Source organism: Orcinus orca, chromosome 4 (genome assembly GCF_937001465.1).
Source record: "Orcinus orca chromosome 4, mOrcOrc1.1, whole genome shotgun sequence".
NCBI lineage: Eukaryota > Metazoa > Chordata > Mammalia > Artiodactyla > Delphinidae > Orcinus > Orcinus orca.
Genome location: NC_064562.1, coordinates 37726512 through 37742643, shown reverse-complemented (window position 1 = coordinate 37742643; position 16132 = coordinate 37726512). Strand labels below are relative to the sequence as shown.

Genomic DNA, 16132 nt, shown 5'->3' with positions numbered 1-16132 from the left:
TCTGCAATTAATTCATTTTTAGTAACCAGGTAAAAAACCTCATTTCAATAATAATAATTAGGTATAGAAAAAAGTTAACATATATTTATTATTTGTGTTCAATAAATATTTTTCTTTAGTTTGGTTATTTTGTAAATATAACTCAGAATAGTTTAACTCCCTTTTCCTTAATACTCATCTCCTGTTAAGCATCCATATGCAAGAGATTGTACAGTGAGCATCTATGGGCATAAAGCAAGTAAACATTCACCAAATAATCTGATATATTGAAACATATTTTATAATGTAGGAATTTTCTTATAGAAAGAAATTCTCAAAGTTCAGATATTTAAAAGACCATTGTGGTGATACGATGTGATTTAACACAAAAGCAGACCCACCTTCCACTGAGATTACACCCACATGTCGCCTTCGACTGTTCATTTCTGGTCCAAAGAACCAACTGTTTTTGTTGATAGAATAGCATTCGATACTGCGAAAGGGGTCACCCGATCCACCTCGACCACCTACACAAAATAGCACACCTAAAGGTAAAGCCACAAAATAGAGGTTAAAATCACAGCTCCCTTTTTTTTTTTTTTTTACAGCTAATTTTATTTTTATTTTTTATTTTTTGGCCATACCACACGGCTTGTGGGATGTTAGTTCCCTGACCAGGAATTGAACCCAGGCCCATGGCAGTGAGAGCATGGAGTTCTAACCACTGGACTGCCAGGAAATTCCCCCTAACTAAAAAAAAAAAAAAGATAAATAAGTGTGGAAAAAAACTTACGAACTCAAAATTTTGATTAACAGGAAAAAAAAATTATTTGTATAGCATTTAACGTCATTATACCACTAAAAATCTAATTTTCTTTTTTTCCCCCTCATTTGAACTTTTCAAAGAATAGAATACATCAGTTACCTCAGCTTGTTAACATTCCACTATAATACAGTTGAGTTCCTCACCCACCCTGAAAAATTGCTCTTGCTAGTAAGGTCATGACAAAATCCAACAAACTCATAAAGTTAATTTCTGACTGAATACAATTACAACATTTGATATACTGATCACCCTAGTTTTTTTGGAAACTCCTTAACTCTTGATTTCCATAATATCAAAGTCTCCTTTTGTCTCCAATCATTTCTCTCTTTTCTGTTTTCTGTTTCATTCTCAGCCTACTTCTCACATACTTCATGCTTACACAGGAAAAGTTCAATCCCTTTACTTAAAATTCCATCTGTATCATAATGCCTTCCAATCTACACTTCTAAGCCACATTTCCACTTGATGTCCCAGAGGCACCTCAAACCCATCATAAAAGATCTCCCTTCCTCACCCACCTAAAGACCTTCGTCCTTCCCTGAGGTATCCTTTCTCTCCCTCGCTATTCCCACAGCCACTGTTAGTTCAGGCCCTCATCAGCTATTACTGCAAAATCTTGTTCTCTCTTATCACTTAGTACTCTTTTGCTTTCAGACTGTCAACTGAATAATCTAATTAAAAGGCTCTTTCAACAGCTTTTCATTACCTGTATCAGTAGTTCTTAAAAATTTTACTGAATGCCACTAAATTGTACATTTAAAAATGGTTAAAATGGTGATTTTTATGGTATATGTGTTTTACCACAATTTTTCTTAACAAATCAAAACTTTATTCTGGGGACTTCCCTGGTGGCGCAGTGGTTAAGACTCCATGCTCCCAATGCAGGGGGCCTGGGTTCGAACCCTGGTCAGGGAACTAGATACCACATGCTGCAACTAAAAGATCCTGCATGCCTCAACAAAGATCCCGTGTGCTACAACTAAGACCCGACTCAGCCAAATTAAAAAAAAGGAAAAAAAAACACCTTTATTCTGATTCAGAATCACCAGAGGAGCTATTTTATAAAACACAGATTGCTGGGCCTGACCCCTCCCCCACCAAGAGTTTGATTCAGTTGGTTTGGGGTAGGTCCAAAATTTTGAATTTTTAAAAACTTCCCAAGTGAATGGTCATGCTGCTGGTCAAGAGGCCACCACTTGCTTCACACTATGAGAACCACTGCTCTACAGGATAAAGCCTTAGTAGAGCATAAAGGCCTTGCATTGTCCAACGCGATTTTCTCCCTGTCTTTCCCTTCTTAATGTTTAAGCTCCTGCATCACCCATATAGTGATCATCCTCAATGTTCTGGTAACAACTTTTGGTAACTCTCATTCATGTAACATACAGTATTGAAATGATCTATTATGCTGATATCTGTCACCAGAGTCTAAGCGAGATTAAGATAGTGTGTTAAGCGTTTATGCACTAATAAAGACGAGTACAGTGCCTGGCGTGTACTAAACATTCAATAAATGTAAAATAAACTGAATACCCTTTTCTCTAACTGGCACCCAGAAAAACATCTATTTATTATTCAAAACTAAGACTGGGGGTTATTTTCCCTATAAAACCTCTGTCCCTTCCAAAGTAAAAATAACCACTCTTTTTGCTTCCCACTATACCTTTTGATTATATCAAAGTACCTTTAATACTTTATGGCATTTACTTATTCATATGTCTATTTCCCTAGATCAGACTGAAAGTTCTCTCAAAATAGGAACGGCTGTAGTCTATTTGTGTGTTTGCATTTCTAATGCCTAACCCAGAACCCGGCACATAGTAGGCACTTAATATATGTTTGCTGAATGACTACATACATGAATGACCAGAACTGCCTGTGCTATCTTTTCCAACCAATTCAATGTTTTAAGTCAGAGAATTAAAGTTGAAAGAATTAAAAAGAATTAAATTTAAGAATTAAATTAAATGAAAGAATTAAAGTTGAAAGTTGAATTAAAGTTGAAAGAATTAAAGAATTAAATTTAAGAATTAAATTAAATGAAAGAATTAAAGTTGAAAGAGATTTTAAAGATCCTGCAGTCAAAATTATTTATAAACTGAAGCCTTCAGAGATTAAGAAATCTGCCCCAAATTACAGATGTTTTATGGCACAGCTGGAATTATAATCCCAGAATGTAATCCCAATTATTGATTAGATTTTATTTAAGTGGACCCTAATATTTCAGCTACATAGGTCACCTAGGGACATGACATGGAAGGAAAAAAATTAAAATGAAGTAAAAAGATCGTGACACAAATCCCTTCTCCACTGTTCTGTGTAGCCTTGGGCATCCTTTCACTCTCTCCGATTCTTAGCTTCCTCATCCATAAAATGGAATAACACCACCTTTCTCACAATAAGGATCAAATCCTTCATTAAAACCTACTTCATAAAGTTCTTGCAATCATGTAAGAGATCATGTATATGAGGGTCTAATACACTTGGCATATAACCTAGACTGCCAAAATCTTTGAATTCAAGTCTGAATCTGAAGAATTAAATACCTTGACTTCTTAAAACAGGATTCACAACTAAAAAAATCTACACTTCAAAAATTTAATACTTGAAACCAACCTATAAAAGAAAAATAAGCCATCCTTTTCATGTTAAAACTATTTAGAAGAACTACTTCTTCATAGGCAGATCTACAACATTCAAATTTTCTTTATACTATCTAGATAAAGTCCCACTATTCATTACCATGTACTGCCTTTTGTTGTTTTTAGGCTATTCCACGGATCTCTTTTTTTAATAACCACATTAGGTCACAGCAGATGTACAGGAAGTCTGTGTTCAGAGTACTGATTCCAGAATTCACTGACCACATTTATTCTCCCTTATCCCACAAATATATTCTTTTTAAAGAGTAACATAAGTGAACATAAAACTATTTTCTTGGGAAAACATGAAAGTCTGTAAATTATGGCAAATAAAGGCGAAAATGCATGCCTCAAGTATAAGAGCTTTATATTCTAAGAGTTTAATGTGGTCTGTTATACTATTAACATTAGATGTATTAAGTACCTTTCTTTTGATGTGATAAAATGCAAAAATAAACATTTAAATATGCAGTATGTGTTAAGCTCCATGTTTGGTACCAGGGATACAAAGTTATTAAGATACCTACCTGTCTCTGAAGGGCTCAAAACATGTCAAATAAATTTCAATGCAACATAGTAAGATGTGAAAAGCAAGTGTCATTTAAGCAAAAATGACAGAGGATCTAATTCTGCCTAGAAGAATCAAAAAGACCCCCAAAGAAAAGATATTTCAGCAGGCTCTCCAGAGTGTATAAGTCTTGTTACAGCTTTTTGAAAAATTGGCTTATCGGTAAAACTATCTGAAATCATGCACAGTAAGAATTCATATATAACCTTACTTGCCAATTATTACTTTAAGACAATCAGATACTAATTATCTTACAATTAGGTTTCGGCAAACATAACCAACCCTCAAATACAACAAAATTCCTTACAGCAGAGTTGATAAAATGAGTAATTTAATTACCAGCAGTATGTTTCCTTGGGGTAGTCCGAATGGAGTATTCAAAGTCAGGTACTGCTCTGCTACTCAAGTGAAGGTAGTAATTTCTTGCTTCATCCAATAAATCTCTACATTTTAGATTTTGTTTGACAATCTGTTCTTTTGCCACAACACCCATAAGAAAATCAACCGGCAACAGCGGCAAACGAACCTAAGATTGTGAATAGTTGCAGATATAAAATTTAAGTTGCAATTGGACAGTTCATTCTCTACTTTCACTGCAGCATGTTCTCTTTTTAAAACTCATTTACCTTCTAAAATCTGAATGAAGCTCAATGTGCCAAGTTCTAAAGCAATTTAGATTGCTTTAGATGATATCTAAAGATATCTCAAAGGGATTTTTAAAATATTCAGGTTAAAAAGCAAGTAATGATCTTTCTAATTCAAATAAAACACATTCAGACTTATCCTTAAATGGTTTAGTAAGTAGGAAAGAGTCAAAGCCATTTTCACATCATATTACATCAACGGATAATCTACACTTTTTATGATAAATGGAACATGCTGATTTGCTTCCATATCATTTCATTTCTATACACAATCTTATTATCCCTACCTGTGCAAGTGTTTCATCCAACCATTTGGAATGATGCTGAGGATTGGCAAGAAGCCACTTGATGGCTGCACTATAGACCTGCTTTTCATTCTCAATATTTAGATCACTGGAGGACAAAAGCTTATGGAGATGCTGGGGTGACACACTTACAAAGTCTTCACACTCCACCACTTCAGGAAAATGCTCACAGGCATACTGATCCGCCATGTCCATTAAGTCTATTCGATTGTGACTTTCTGCAAAGGCTCTTACTGCCAGACAATTGGAGGGATGAAAATGTAACTTCATGTATTCACAACAAGCTCTAGCCACCAGTTCAACCTGTAGAATACAGGCTGCATATAAGAGAGGCTGGACATTGTCAACAGTCAAAGTGAGTCGTGAAGAATAGACAAACTTTACCAAGTCTTCTATTGCATCACCATCAAAATCTCTGATCTCAATCAGTGTTTGCTTGGCTTCAGCCATTTCAGAGAGAAACATAGCTCTGAAGTAGGGAATAACACAAGCCAATACCAGTTTGTGACAAGAGATTAGCTTTGAGCCAACCTGTTCAAAACAAAACAAAGAGAGACTCAGTTTAATATCAAAATTAGCCTGAGATCAGCATTGAGTACATGCTGTATAGCAGGGATAAAAACTCCAGACAAGTTTAGTGTATTTGTTTTAGCAATGTAATCCTTTGTCACTTACTTTCAATCTAGGCCAATTTCTTAAGGTCACGCAATTTTCTTCTTCCAAGTTAGAGTCAAATCTTTTATACATGTATCTATAATGTATTATACCATAAACTATGATTTTTCTGTATTATCTCACATTTCAGAAGCATTTTGTGAATTAATGAGGCTAACAGCAAACATCACCTAGCACTTACTATGTATCAGGCACTATACTTTTTTTTTGGTCTAAGAATCCCTTCTTTTTTTCCAATTTTATTGACATACAATGTTGTATAAGTTTAAGGTATGCAACGTTATGATTTGATATATGTATATATTGTGAAACGATTAGCACAGTTTTAGTAAGCTATTCATCACCTCATATAATTACAAATTTTTTTCTTTCTGATGAGAACTTTTAAGATCTACTCTCTTAGCAACTTTCAAATATACAACACAATATTGTTAACTACAGTTATCGTGTCAGGCACTATTCTAAGTGCTTTTCATATATTAACTCACTCGATTGTCCCAATGCCCCTATGAGTCGATACTATTATTATCCACAATTTACCAGTGAGAAAATTGAAGGAGAGTAAACAAATCAATGTTAGTATTTACTATGAGCTTAACTGAAGTTTTTTCATTTCCTATTTAAATCATTTTGAAATATTTTATAGAAATGTAATAACACTGAAATCTCACCACTTTGTTGAAAAATTAGATTGCTTCCAATAGTCTGCCATTACAAACACAGTAGTGAACTTTGTTGTAGGAGAATCTTTGTTTACATTCTCTATTATTTCCTAGAGATAAATTCCTAAAAACAGAAATGCTGTTTCAAAGGATAAGTACAATTTGGATACATACTACTAAATTGTCCATTTCTGATCTGCTTACAATATTTGTGCCATATTCTGAATGTTATCTTAAGAAAAATCTGCCAATTCAATGTATGAAATATCTCATTGTTTTAGTTTACTTGTTACTAATACGATTGAATCATTCATAAATTTTAGACTACGTTTATTTCTTCTAAGAACTCTTTCTATGACTTTTCTCATTTGTAAGAACTCCTCAGACATTTAGAATATTAGTCATTTGTCATATATACATTTCAAAACTTCTCTTTTATAAGTGTGCTTCAAAATTTTATTCACTCCCTATGGACTTTTATATAATCCAATCAATCTTTTTCCTTATGACTTCTGCCTTAGGTGCTATGCTTGAAATGGGAATCATTCTAACAGTCCATAAATATTTACAGGTACTTTTTCTAGTTTTATGTTTTTCACAAATCTATTTCCATCTGGAATTTTTTGGTACTGAGAAGACAGATATCTTTTTTTATTGATGTATAGTTGCTGTACAATATTATATGTTACAGTTGTACAATATACTGATTCACAATTTTTAAAGGTTATACTCCATTTACAGTTATTATAAAACATTGGCTATACTCCCTGTGTTGTACAATATATCCTTGTACCTTATTTTATACATATAGTTTGTACCTCTTACTCATCTTATTTTTAACACAGTAGTTATCCAGTTTTCCCAGCACTTTATGTTAAATAATCAATGAGTACAAGTAATAGGATAGTAGTGTTTTAGCAATTATCCTGTTTCCATGTAACATTTTGATTATGTAATACACTTATAGTTGTGTTTCATTATTTGGGAACTAATTTTAAAATAAGAACTCCTAAAGAAAAAGGCCTGAGGAATGTTACAATGTATAAAAGGTTTTGCTTATAAATGCCCCTTACCCAGCTTTTTTCACTAATGTAGAGGAAGAATGAATATCACTTATTTCAACAAGTACAAGATGATTGTTTCTCTTGGTTATACTATATTCACTTTGTTAAAATAATTTAGAAGGCAGGATTTAGAGTCTACTGAGATTCAAGTTGTAAACTACACTACAGCAGAAAGCTTGGCATGTTCTCAAATTCACACTAGCCCTAAAATGGGATCTGAAAGCTGATATTAAACATTTAAAAAATAGTCTAAAAATATCTTTTTTTTTTTTTGATCATCTGCACTGGCCACCACTGAGATTTAGTTTCTATGTACATATCTGTAAATCTCACATGACATAAACCTGCTCAATTAAACAACTTACAAAGACTCTATTACATAATAGTACTATAAAATAAGGTACTACAGGTGCGGCCAGAAAGGCGGCCGCCCCCTTGCCTGTCACGCACTGCACGTTCATTGGGAAACTGGTGCTAAACCATTCGTAGACGACTGCTTCTGGGTCGGGGTTTTATAGGTAGCAGAGGAGCTCCCTCGCTGCAATCTACTGAAAGTCAGCCCTCGACACAAAGTTGTTGGTTTTTTTTAGTATTTTTTTTTTAAGAAAAGAAAGTACTACAATTTTCAGATAAACATCATTTTTACAATGCCTTCTCATCCAAGCTGTACAAATCAATGGCCCTCAAGCTATCTTCATGTTGTTTATAAGGCTCTGTCCCTCTGTAACTTTAATTTGATTCAAATAAACTAAAACATGTATATTTAATATACACACATACACACAAAATCATACCCTTATGCACCCTTTTAGAATAAATACCCATCGTCTAAATAAGAAAATTTTAACATTCAGATATATTCACAAATTTGGGGGAGAAAGTTTATAAACTGGTAATTCCCAGTTAAGGCCCTCATACTGTTTAATGATAAAATGCAAATTTATTCTTGTATGAGAATAAATTCTCGTTGCCTAAAATCCTTCGGTAGGAGTGACAGTGATTTAAAATGCTTCCTTAATCCCCTTGGACAATTTAAAGTTACTGTTATGGACTATGGCTGGTAGCAGCAGTGTTTTCAGTTTTGTGCTGAATTCTGGGAACATTGTTTTTGATTGGAATAAAGGAATTGATACTTGGATGTTAGAGTTCTACAATGGCTGGGCATTTTCTTTTGTTTTCTAAGTTTTGTGAATGTGGGGCTAATGCAAACTAACATTTTTGTAAAAATAAATAAATAAATAAATACCCATCTTAACTTTAAAAAGATCTTTGAGCCTTATATATGAAATAGGAACATCAAAAAATTTGGGCTTGGCCTCTTGCCTTCCAAGATGGCCCACACTCTGTCTATGGAGTGTGTATCTCCCTGAATAAACTTTTCACTTTACTATGTCTTGCTCTTGAATTCTTGCCTGCACAAAGCCAAGAACCCACACTTGGTGGCCATCCCAGGGACTCAGACATGACTTGGGATGTGACCATCCTCTCGCACCCCACTCTCTTTCCTGCAACATCTTTTCTGGCACCCAATGCGGGGCCTCAAAGGCCATAATCTCGATCCGCCTATTGGGCTATGGCTCCCCTCTGAAGGGTGGCTGGGACTTATCCTGAGCCATGTAGATTCCAGTAGCCCATTAAGTGGCAGCTGACGTTGCCTGCAGGATCTGGCAGAGACCAGTTCTCTGGCCGTGAAGAAGCGCACTGAGGCCAAGGCTTTTCCCACTCAGTCTTTCTCATTCTCCTATTGCTCTATGTCTTTGGACTTGAAAAGATCCACCCAGACGACCACCAAACATCCAAATTAAGACTGCGCGGCAAGTAACTGACAACTTGGTTGGGTCTAAAGAACTCCTTCCAAGGGGCTTATCTGGTGGCGCAGTGGTTGAGAATCTGCCTGCCAATGCAGGGGACACGGGTTCGAGCCCTGGTCTGGGAGGATCCCACATGACGCAGAGCAACTAGGCCCGTGAGCCACAACTACTGAGCCTGCGCGTCTGGAGCCTATGCTCCAAAACAGGAGAGGCCGCGACAGTGAGAGGCCTGCACACCGCGATGAAGAGCGGCCCTCGCTTGCCACAACTAGAGAAAGCCCTCGCAGAGAAACGAAGACCCAGCACAGCCAAAAATAAAAAATATGGGCTTTTATGCATTTATTAGCTTTCCTTTGACACTACGCAGTCTCATGTTCTTAAGAGTTTATTTCTAAATTTTTCTTCTCTGGTACATAAATATAAGTATCAATTACCAAAAATATTTTATCAGAAATTTTAAAATGAAAGAAATCGAAGTCTAAAGACTAGATGTTTAAAACTGGGTGAAAAATACACAAACTACAAAATATTAGACATTATTATACCATTTAAAATGATATAAATACTACAGCATATGTCCTTGATACTAGGGAATTTTCTAATTTACATTTTGATTAGATAAGTGAACATATGAATAATTCAAGATGCTCGGGGAAAAGAAAACACGTCAAGCTTAAACCCAAGTAGTGAAATATGTTGAATATCAACATTAACATAATGATCCTTTATTTTTTAACAAAAGCTTGAAATACAAACCACTAATCCAAACCTTGAGTAACTGTCCATGGATTAGCCAATAGGGATCAAAATACAATGAAACAGGGACTTCCCTGGTGGTGCAGTGGTTAAGAATCCACCTGCCAACGCAGGGGACATGGGTTCGAGCCCTGGTCTGGGAAGATTCCACATGCCGCGGAGCAACTAAGCCCGTGCGCCACAACTACTGAGCCTACACTCTAGAGCCCGCTAGCCACAACTACTGAATCCTGCGCGCCTAGAGCCCATGCTCCGCAACAAGAGAAGCTACTGCAATGAGAAGCCCGCACACCAAAACGAAGAGTAGCCCCTGCTCGCTGCAACTAGAGAAAGCCTGCGCGCAGCAATGAAGACCCAACACAGCCATAAATAAATAAATTTATATATATATAAAAAATTCCATTAACTATCAGCCCTGACTTTCAAAAGGAACCTATTATCTTACATTAAAGGTCACTTACTTTTCAAGTTTTCTTTTTTCCCCTCAACTACAATATATATTTAAAGTGTAAAATCAAGAAAGTACAGAAAAATATAAGGGAAAAAATTTACTCACAATTCAACAAATACTGTCAACCTGTTGGCATATTTCCTTTTAACTTTTTCCCATGCATTTTGAAACATAATAGACTGTCCTGAACTTTGTCACCTTTTCCTAAGTTTCTGAAAACTTTCAACTCTTCATGCTTATTCTACACAGTGGATGTAACACAGTTTATTTATTCTGATATCAGCCATTAAGACAACTTTTCCATATTTTAAATATAAACAGTATCTTAGAACAGGAAGTTTTTTCAACATTTCAGAATACTTCCTTGAGATAAAATCTGAAAAGCAGAATTAATGAGTCAATAAATATAAGCTTTTTACAGCTCTTGATACATACGGCCAAACCATCCATGAAAAACAAGGAATGAATTTACATATCCATCAGCAGTGTTTGAGAATAATCCCTTCATCAAAATTTCAAAGCAATAAATAATGTTCAATATGTTGATAACTGAACAATTTTTCAATTGATTTAATTTTTACTTCTTTGACATTTTTAGTACTTTACTTAACAGTAACTCAAGCTAAATGTTTGAGACCGATATTGAAATAAAATTGTAGAAAACACATAGAACAGAAATGAAGACTGGAGGGAAAAAAGCCTATATACCCAAGTCTCCTTTTATGTACATTTATAAGCTGTATTCTAATTTTTCAGTTTAAGCCCTTGTAATTTTGCCCTTTTATCTCAATTAGCTACTCTTTTTCAATAATCCACCAATTTTATTCAGTCAGAGTAGCCATAAACATGTTTAATTGCCAGGTCAAGAAGGGGTTAAATGTATAAGACTCAATGTCTTGGCTTGTAGTGAATTACCATATCACAATGTCTAGTCACATTCACTGTTCTACAATCTTATCTCACGTTTACTTTAAAAACCTACACAATGAAAACAATAATTTTTAGGTAGCATTTTGGGGGTCAAATAAACAAGGATCTATGGATATAAACACTCAAATATCCCTTCTTCTGAGCAACATTAAAAATAAAATCAAAATACTGACTTACTATTTGAATGGACAAAAGTAGAAGTGATCATTTTATTAGACTTCTTAACACAGAATGCTTAAGTGTTAAATATAAAATCACTTTTTTTTTAACATCTTTATTGGGGTATAATTGCTTTACAATGGTGTGTTAGTTTCTGCTTTATAACAAAGTGAATCAGTTATACATATACATATGTTCCCATATCTCTTCCCTCTTGCGTCTCCCTCCCTCCCACCCTCCCTATCCCACCCCTCCAGGCGGTCACAAAGCACCAAGCCGATATCCCTGTGCCATGCAGCTGCTTCCCACTAGCTATCTACCTTACGTTTGTCTCGGGCTTCCCTGGTGGCGCAGTGGTTAAGAATCTGCCTGCCAATGCTGGGGACATGGGTTCAAGCCCTGGTCCAGGAAGATGCCGCAGAGCAACTAAGCTCATGCGCGACAACTACTGAGCCTGTGCTCTAGAACCCGCGAGCCACAACTACTGGAGCCTGTGCTCCACAACAAGAGAAGCCACCGCCACAAGAAGCCTGCACACCACAACAAAGAGTAGCCCCCGCTCACCGCACCTAGAGAAAGCTGGCGTGCAGCAACGAAGACCCAACACAGCCAAAAATAAATAAAATAAATAAATTTATATTTTAAAAAAATCACTTTCTCCTTTATCATTTCTCTTTTATTAGATTATGCCTGCTCTCTGGTCAGGAGTTAACTGCTACATTTATAAGGATAACAATTTTATCATTTCTACCTCTTGGAAGTATACTACTATAATGCAGTTCAAATACTTTGTTTCTCTGCAATCTTTCAGAGCACTTATTCTTACCTGATCAGTTGAAAGTTTTGACAGCCAATAATTATAACACTTAGAGTCTTGAACGTGTTCATTAGAATCCTATAAATACTTGTTTTAAAAAAAAAATCACAGAAACGTGCACTTTCAAAAAAAATGCCAAACAACATGACTGAAACATAATCAGTGATGGCATCAAGAGGTGATGTAAGGGATTGTCCTCCTCTAATAATCTCTAACAACTTCTTGAGGTAAAATTAACTATGATCTTTAACAAGGATAATGACATTTCCTCAAACTACATAAAACATAAATAAAAGCATCTTTGTAGATGCTAGTCTTGTTGATCTATGATGTATAATTTAAGCATTATGAGAGCTATGCAATACCCCTTTCAAGACAATTTCCCTCTGCCTTTTCCCCACCAAATTGTTGCCCTTAAGAATCTTCCCTCATACATAACTTTAGAGCTGCCACTAGATATACTGTTCTAAAATATTTTCACTAATAAATACATAATAATATATAAACAAGTTTTACCTTTCCTTGGAATGACCTCAAGATTATATATAATCTCCTATGTGAAGCCTTTCCAATCACCTCTCAGACATAGTTAACAGATCCTCTCTTATGCTTCCATAAAAATACCATAAAATGACATCACTAAATTGTATTTTAGTTAGCTGTGTATGTGCCTATCTCCAGCTAAATTTCAAACTCCCTCAATGCAAGTACAGCACGTCATTCATATTTATTTATACTCTCCATATACTAGGGTAAGACCTTAGTAAATATCTGTTAAATGAGTTTGTTTTTCCAATATCAGTGCTCACTTTGGAATTTAAAAACACACTAATGGCCTTACATATGAACAATAAAACCAGTTTTGATAACTGTCTTTCTAAAATGCTTGTCCTAAAAGCAATAATGATCTAATGAAGCATACTAATAAAAAAAGGAGATGAATATATCAAAGTATAATCCTCAAGGTTATATGAATGTAAAAAGTGAAGTTTGTATTGAACAGAGCATTGTAAACTACCCATAATCCTGCTTGGTTTAGTTGTTCTGTGACAGTTAAAATTCTGAAAGTTTAAGAAATGTTGAATTAGAATTAAGAAACAAATCCAATAACAGACCTGCTAAAAGATTAAGCTACAGTTCTTTCTAATGATAAGAATATACTGTAGCAGCATTATCTAATACTTTTGGAACAACAAGAATAGTACACATAATGATCCTAACAGCTGATTATTTATTATTATGTACTGAGCACTGTTGTAAGGACTTCACATGTTATCAATTCACTTATTCCTCACAAAAACCTAATCATCATCATAATTTTACAGTTGAAAAAATAAAAATGATAGCTCCTTTCAATTAGTAAAGTTTCTCATTGCTAAATGACTTCTATCACTGCTTCAAACACAGTCATTTTGGGTTTCCACCATATTCTTTTTTTTTCCACCATAGATTCTTCTGAGGTTTTCACTTCAACCTATTGCTGAAGTTACCCAATAAACAAAGAAAAGTTATGAGATTAGTTATCACTTGCCCTAAAATGCCTGTATCCTTACTTTTCACTTAAGAAAGTTTACATGCAGTAGCTAGTAAAAATTATTCTAAGATCCAATTATAAAATGTATACAATCAATAATATTCTATTTAATTATCTTCCAACATATACTGATATGATGAACTGATAATTTATTAAATTCAAATAATCTATTTTACATTTTTATTTTTGTCAAATCCAGTGTGGGTCACTGAATTTCACACTTGCGTTGAAAATTAGAATGGCATTAGATTAAACATAATATACTATACAGATCAGGTGTTCTACACCTACAGTTTAGGTCTTCCTTCATTAAAATTTATACATGGCTAAATTTCACATAAAGCTAGTAAAATTATTTAATAGTTTTCTTCTCAATATCTTAGTGTCCTTACATATTTGTAGGTCCTAATTAAAAGTTTAAGTAAAGAGAATGTAGGTCATTTATTTACAGTATAACACTATACTCCTGGACATTCTGGGCCTAAAACTCAGAATTTATGCATTCAGTTTACAGACTTTTGCTGAGTGTCCCTGATCTGATTCTCTAAGGGTGTCCTCAATCCCCACAACTCTGAGCTCTAAGAACCTGGCTGATCAGGAGCAGAAAGCAAAATCTAAAAGATCCCAAAGTGGCAAATCTCATGTGGAAAATGCTGCATGTATACACATAAATCCTCAAAAAAATTTAATATTACACTGAGAGATAGGAATAGTAAGAAGTACTTTAAATGAGCTATGAGAAATAATTAGAACACAGGCTCTTCAACACTGCTTTATCAATTTTCCAACTTTATTAAAACTGTCCTTTGTAGCAGAGCAACATAATCATATAGGCCTTAGACAAAGTTTACTAAAGACTTTTTCATCCAAGTCTAAAAAACACTCTACTTCACTATCAGGTAAAAATAAACAATCTCACTTAAAGACGGTAATATTGAAATAGAGATTAAATTACAGGCATATCTTGGAGATACTGCAGGTTCAGTTCCAGACCACTGCAATAAAGCAAATATCTCAATAAAGCAAGTCACATGAATTTTTTGGTTTCCCGGTGTATATAAAAGTTATGTTTAGACTAAAAAACGCTAACCATCACCTGACAACTCAGGGCTGCCACAAACCTTCAATCTGTTTAAAACAAACAAACAAAAAAACACGTTATCTGAGAAACACAATAAAGCAAAAAAGTGCAGAAAAACAAGATATGCTTACACCAGAATAGGAACACACAGTTAAACATTAGTGGAGCTACATATATATACAACCAAGAATTCTGACTTCTAACCAACATCAAAAGTAAGTGAATACATCAAGTTGGTTTTTTTTTCTTTTTTCTTTTTTTGGCTGCGCCAGGCAGCATGCAGGATCTTAGTTCCCTGACCAGGGATCAAACCCATGTCCCCTGCAATGGAAGCATGGAGTCCTAACCACCAGACCACTAGGGAATTCCCAACATCAAGATTTTTTAATTCACAAGTTAAAAGCTAATTCCCTGGTGGTCCAGTGGTTAGGACTCCACGCTTTCACTGAGGAGGGTGCAGGTTCAATCCCTGGTCAGGGGACTTAGATCCCGCAAGCCGTACAGTGCAGCCAAAAAAAAAAAAGCTTATCTGGTCAACAGCAATATATCCATTTCACAAATAATAACTATTTGTTGTTTTAGAGCTCCAGAACTTTCAGAAGTGAAACTAAGAAATAGTGAATATCAACATTTAATTAGTATAATAATTTTATCTTATGCTAGGTTCCCTTTACTTACCCTCCCTTATGTCCCTTCCCCTTCAATGTAATAAAGGGTTGAAACTAAAACCGTTCTGACTATAATAAGTAAAGCAACAAAAATTTGCCTTGCCTGGTTATAGAAACCTTTATTTTATATAATACACTGAAGAGATTGAGGAAAGAAAAAAAGACAGTCTCACCTTCAATGTGATATCACAGAGTTCTCCATTTTCATAAAACTGAAGAAGAGAACCATGAAAATCTTTCCAAGCTTCATTTGCTTCAAAGATAAAGGAGTCTTCTCCATCACCATCACCAAGGGAAGATCTGTTCTTTACTTGCTGGTGCTGTTGCCTCTTCCCCTTTGTGAAGCGATTCCTAGCTTGTTTTGCATTTACAGATTCTGAAGCCATTTGTAACACGCTTCTTTTAATACAGCTCTCTTCTCAAACATTCCATTTATTCTTTTGTAAAGGACGGGGAAAAGGTAGATGGGGAGAAGGTAGATGCAGTCCACTAAACTTCAGACATTTTTCAAAACCTACTCAACTGCCATTGTCCAGTTAGCTGAGACTGAAAAACATAAC

General features: G+C 35.0%; 1 protein-coding gene across 13 annotated transcripts in view; it reads right to left on the bottom strand.

The window, feature by feature from the left end:
- The window catches only part of KLHL8 (kelch like family member 8), a 59391-nt gene that overhangs the window by 12280 nt on the left and 30979 nt on the right, over window positions 1-16132 (bottom strand). For 11 of the 13 annotated variants that reach the window (XM_049709093.1, XM_033413389.2, XM_049709090.1 and 8 more), the window contains 4 exons: window positions 15746-16118; window positions 4947-5495; window positions 4355-4541; window positions 381-524 (listed from right to left, as the gene is read on the bottom strand). In XM_049709093.1, coding sequence (XP_049565050.1) covers window positions 381-524; window positions 4355-4541; window positions 4947-5495; window positions 15746-15958 — 1093 coding nt within the window. In that variant the 5' untranslated portion in view covers window positions 15959-16118. The remainder of the gene's footprint in view (window positions 1-380; window positions 525-4354; window positions 4542-4946; window positions 5496-15745; window positions 16119-16132) is intronic. The other 2 variants (XM_049709092.1, XM_049709094.1) reach the window with 2 other exon arrangements.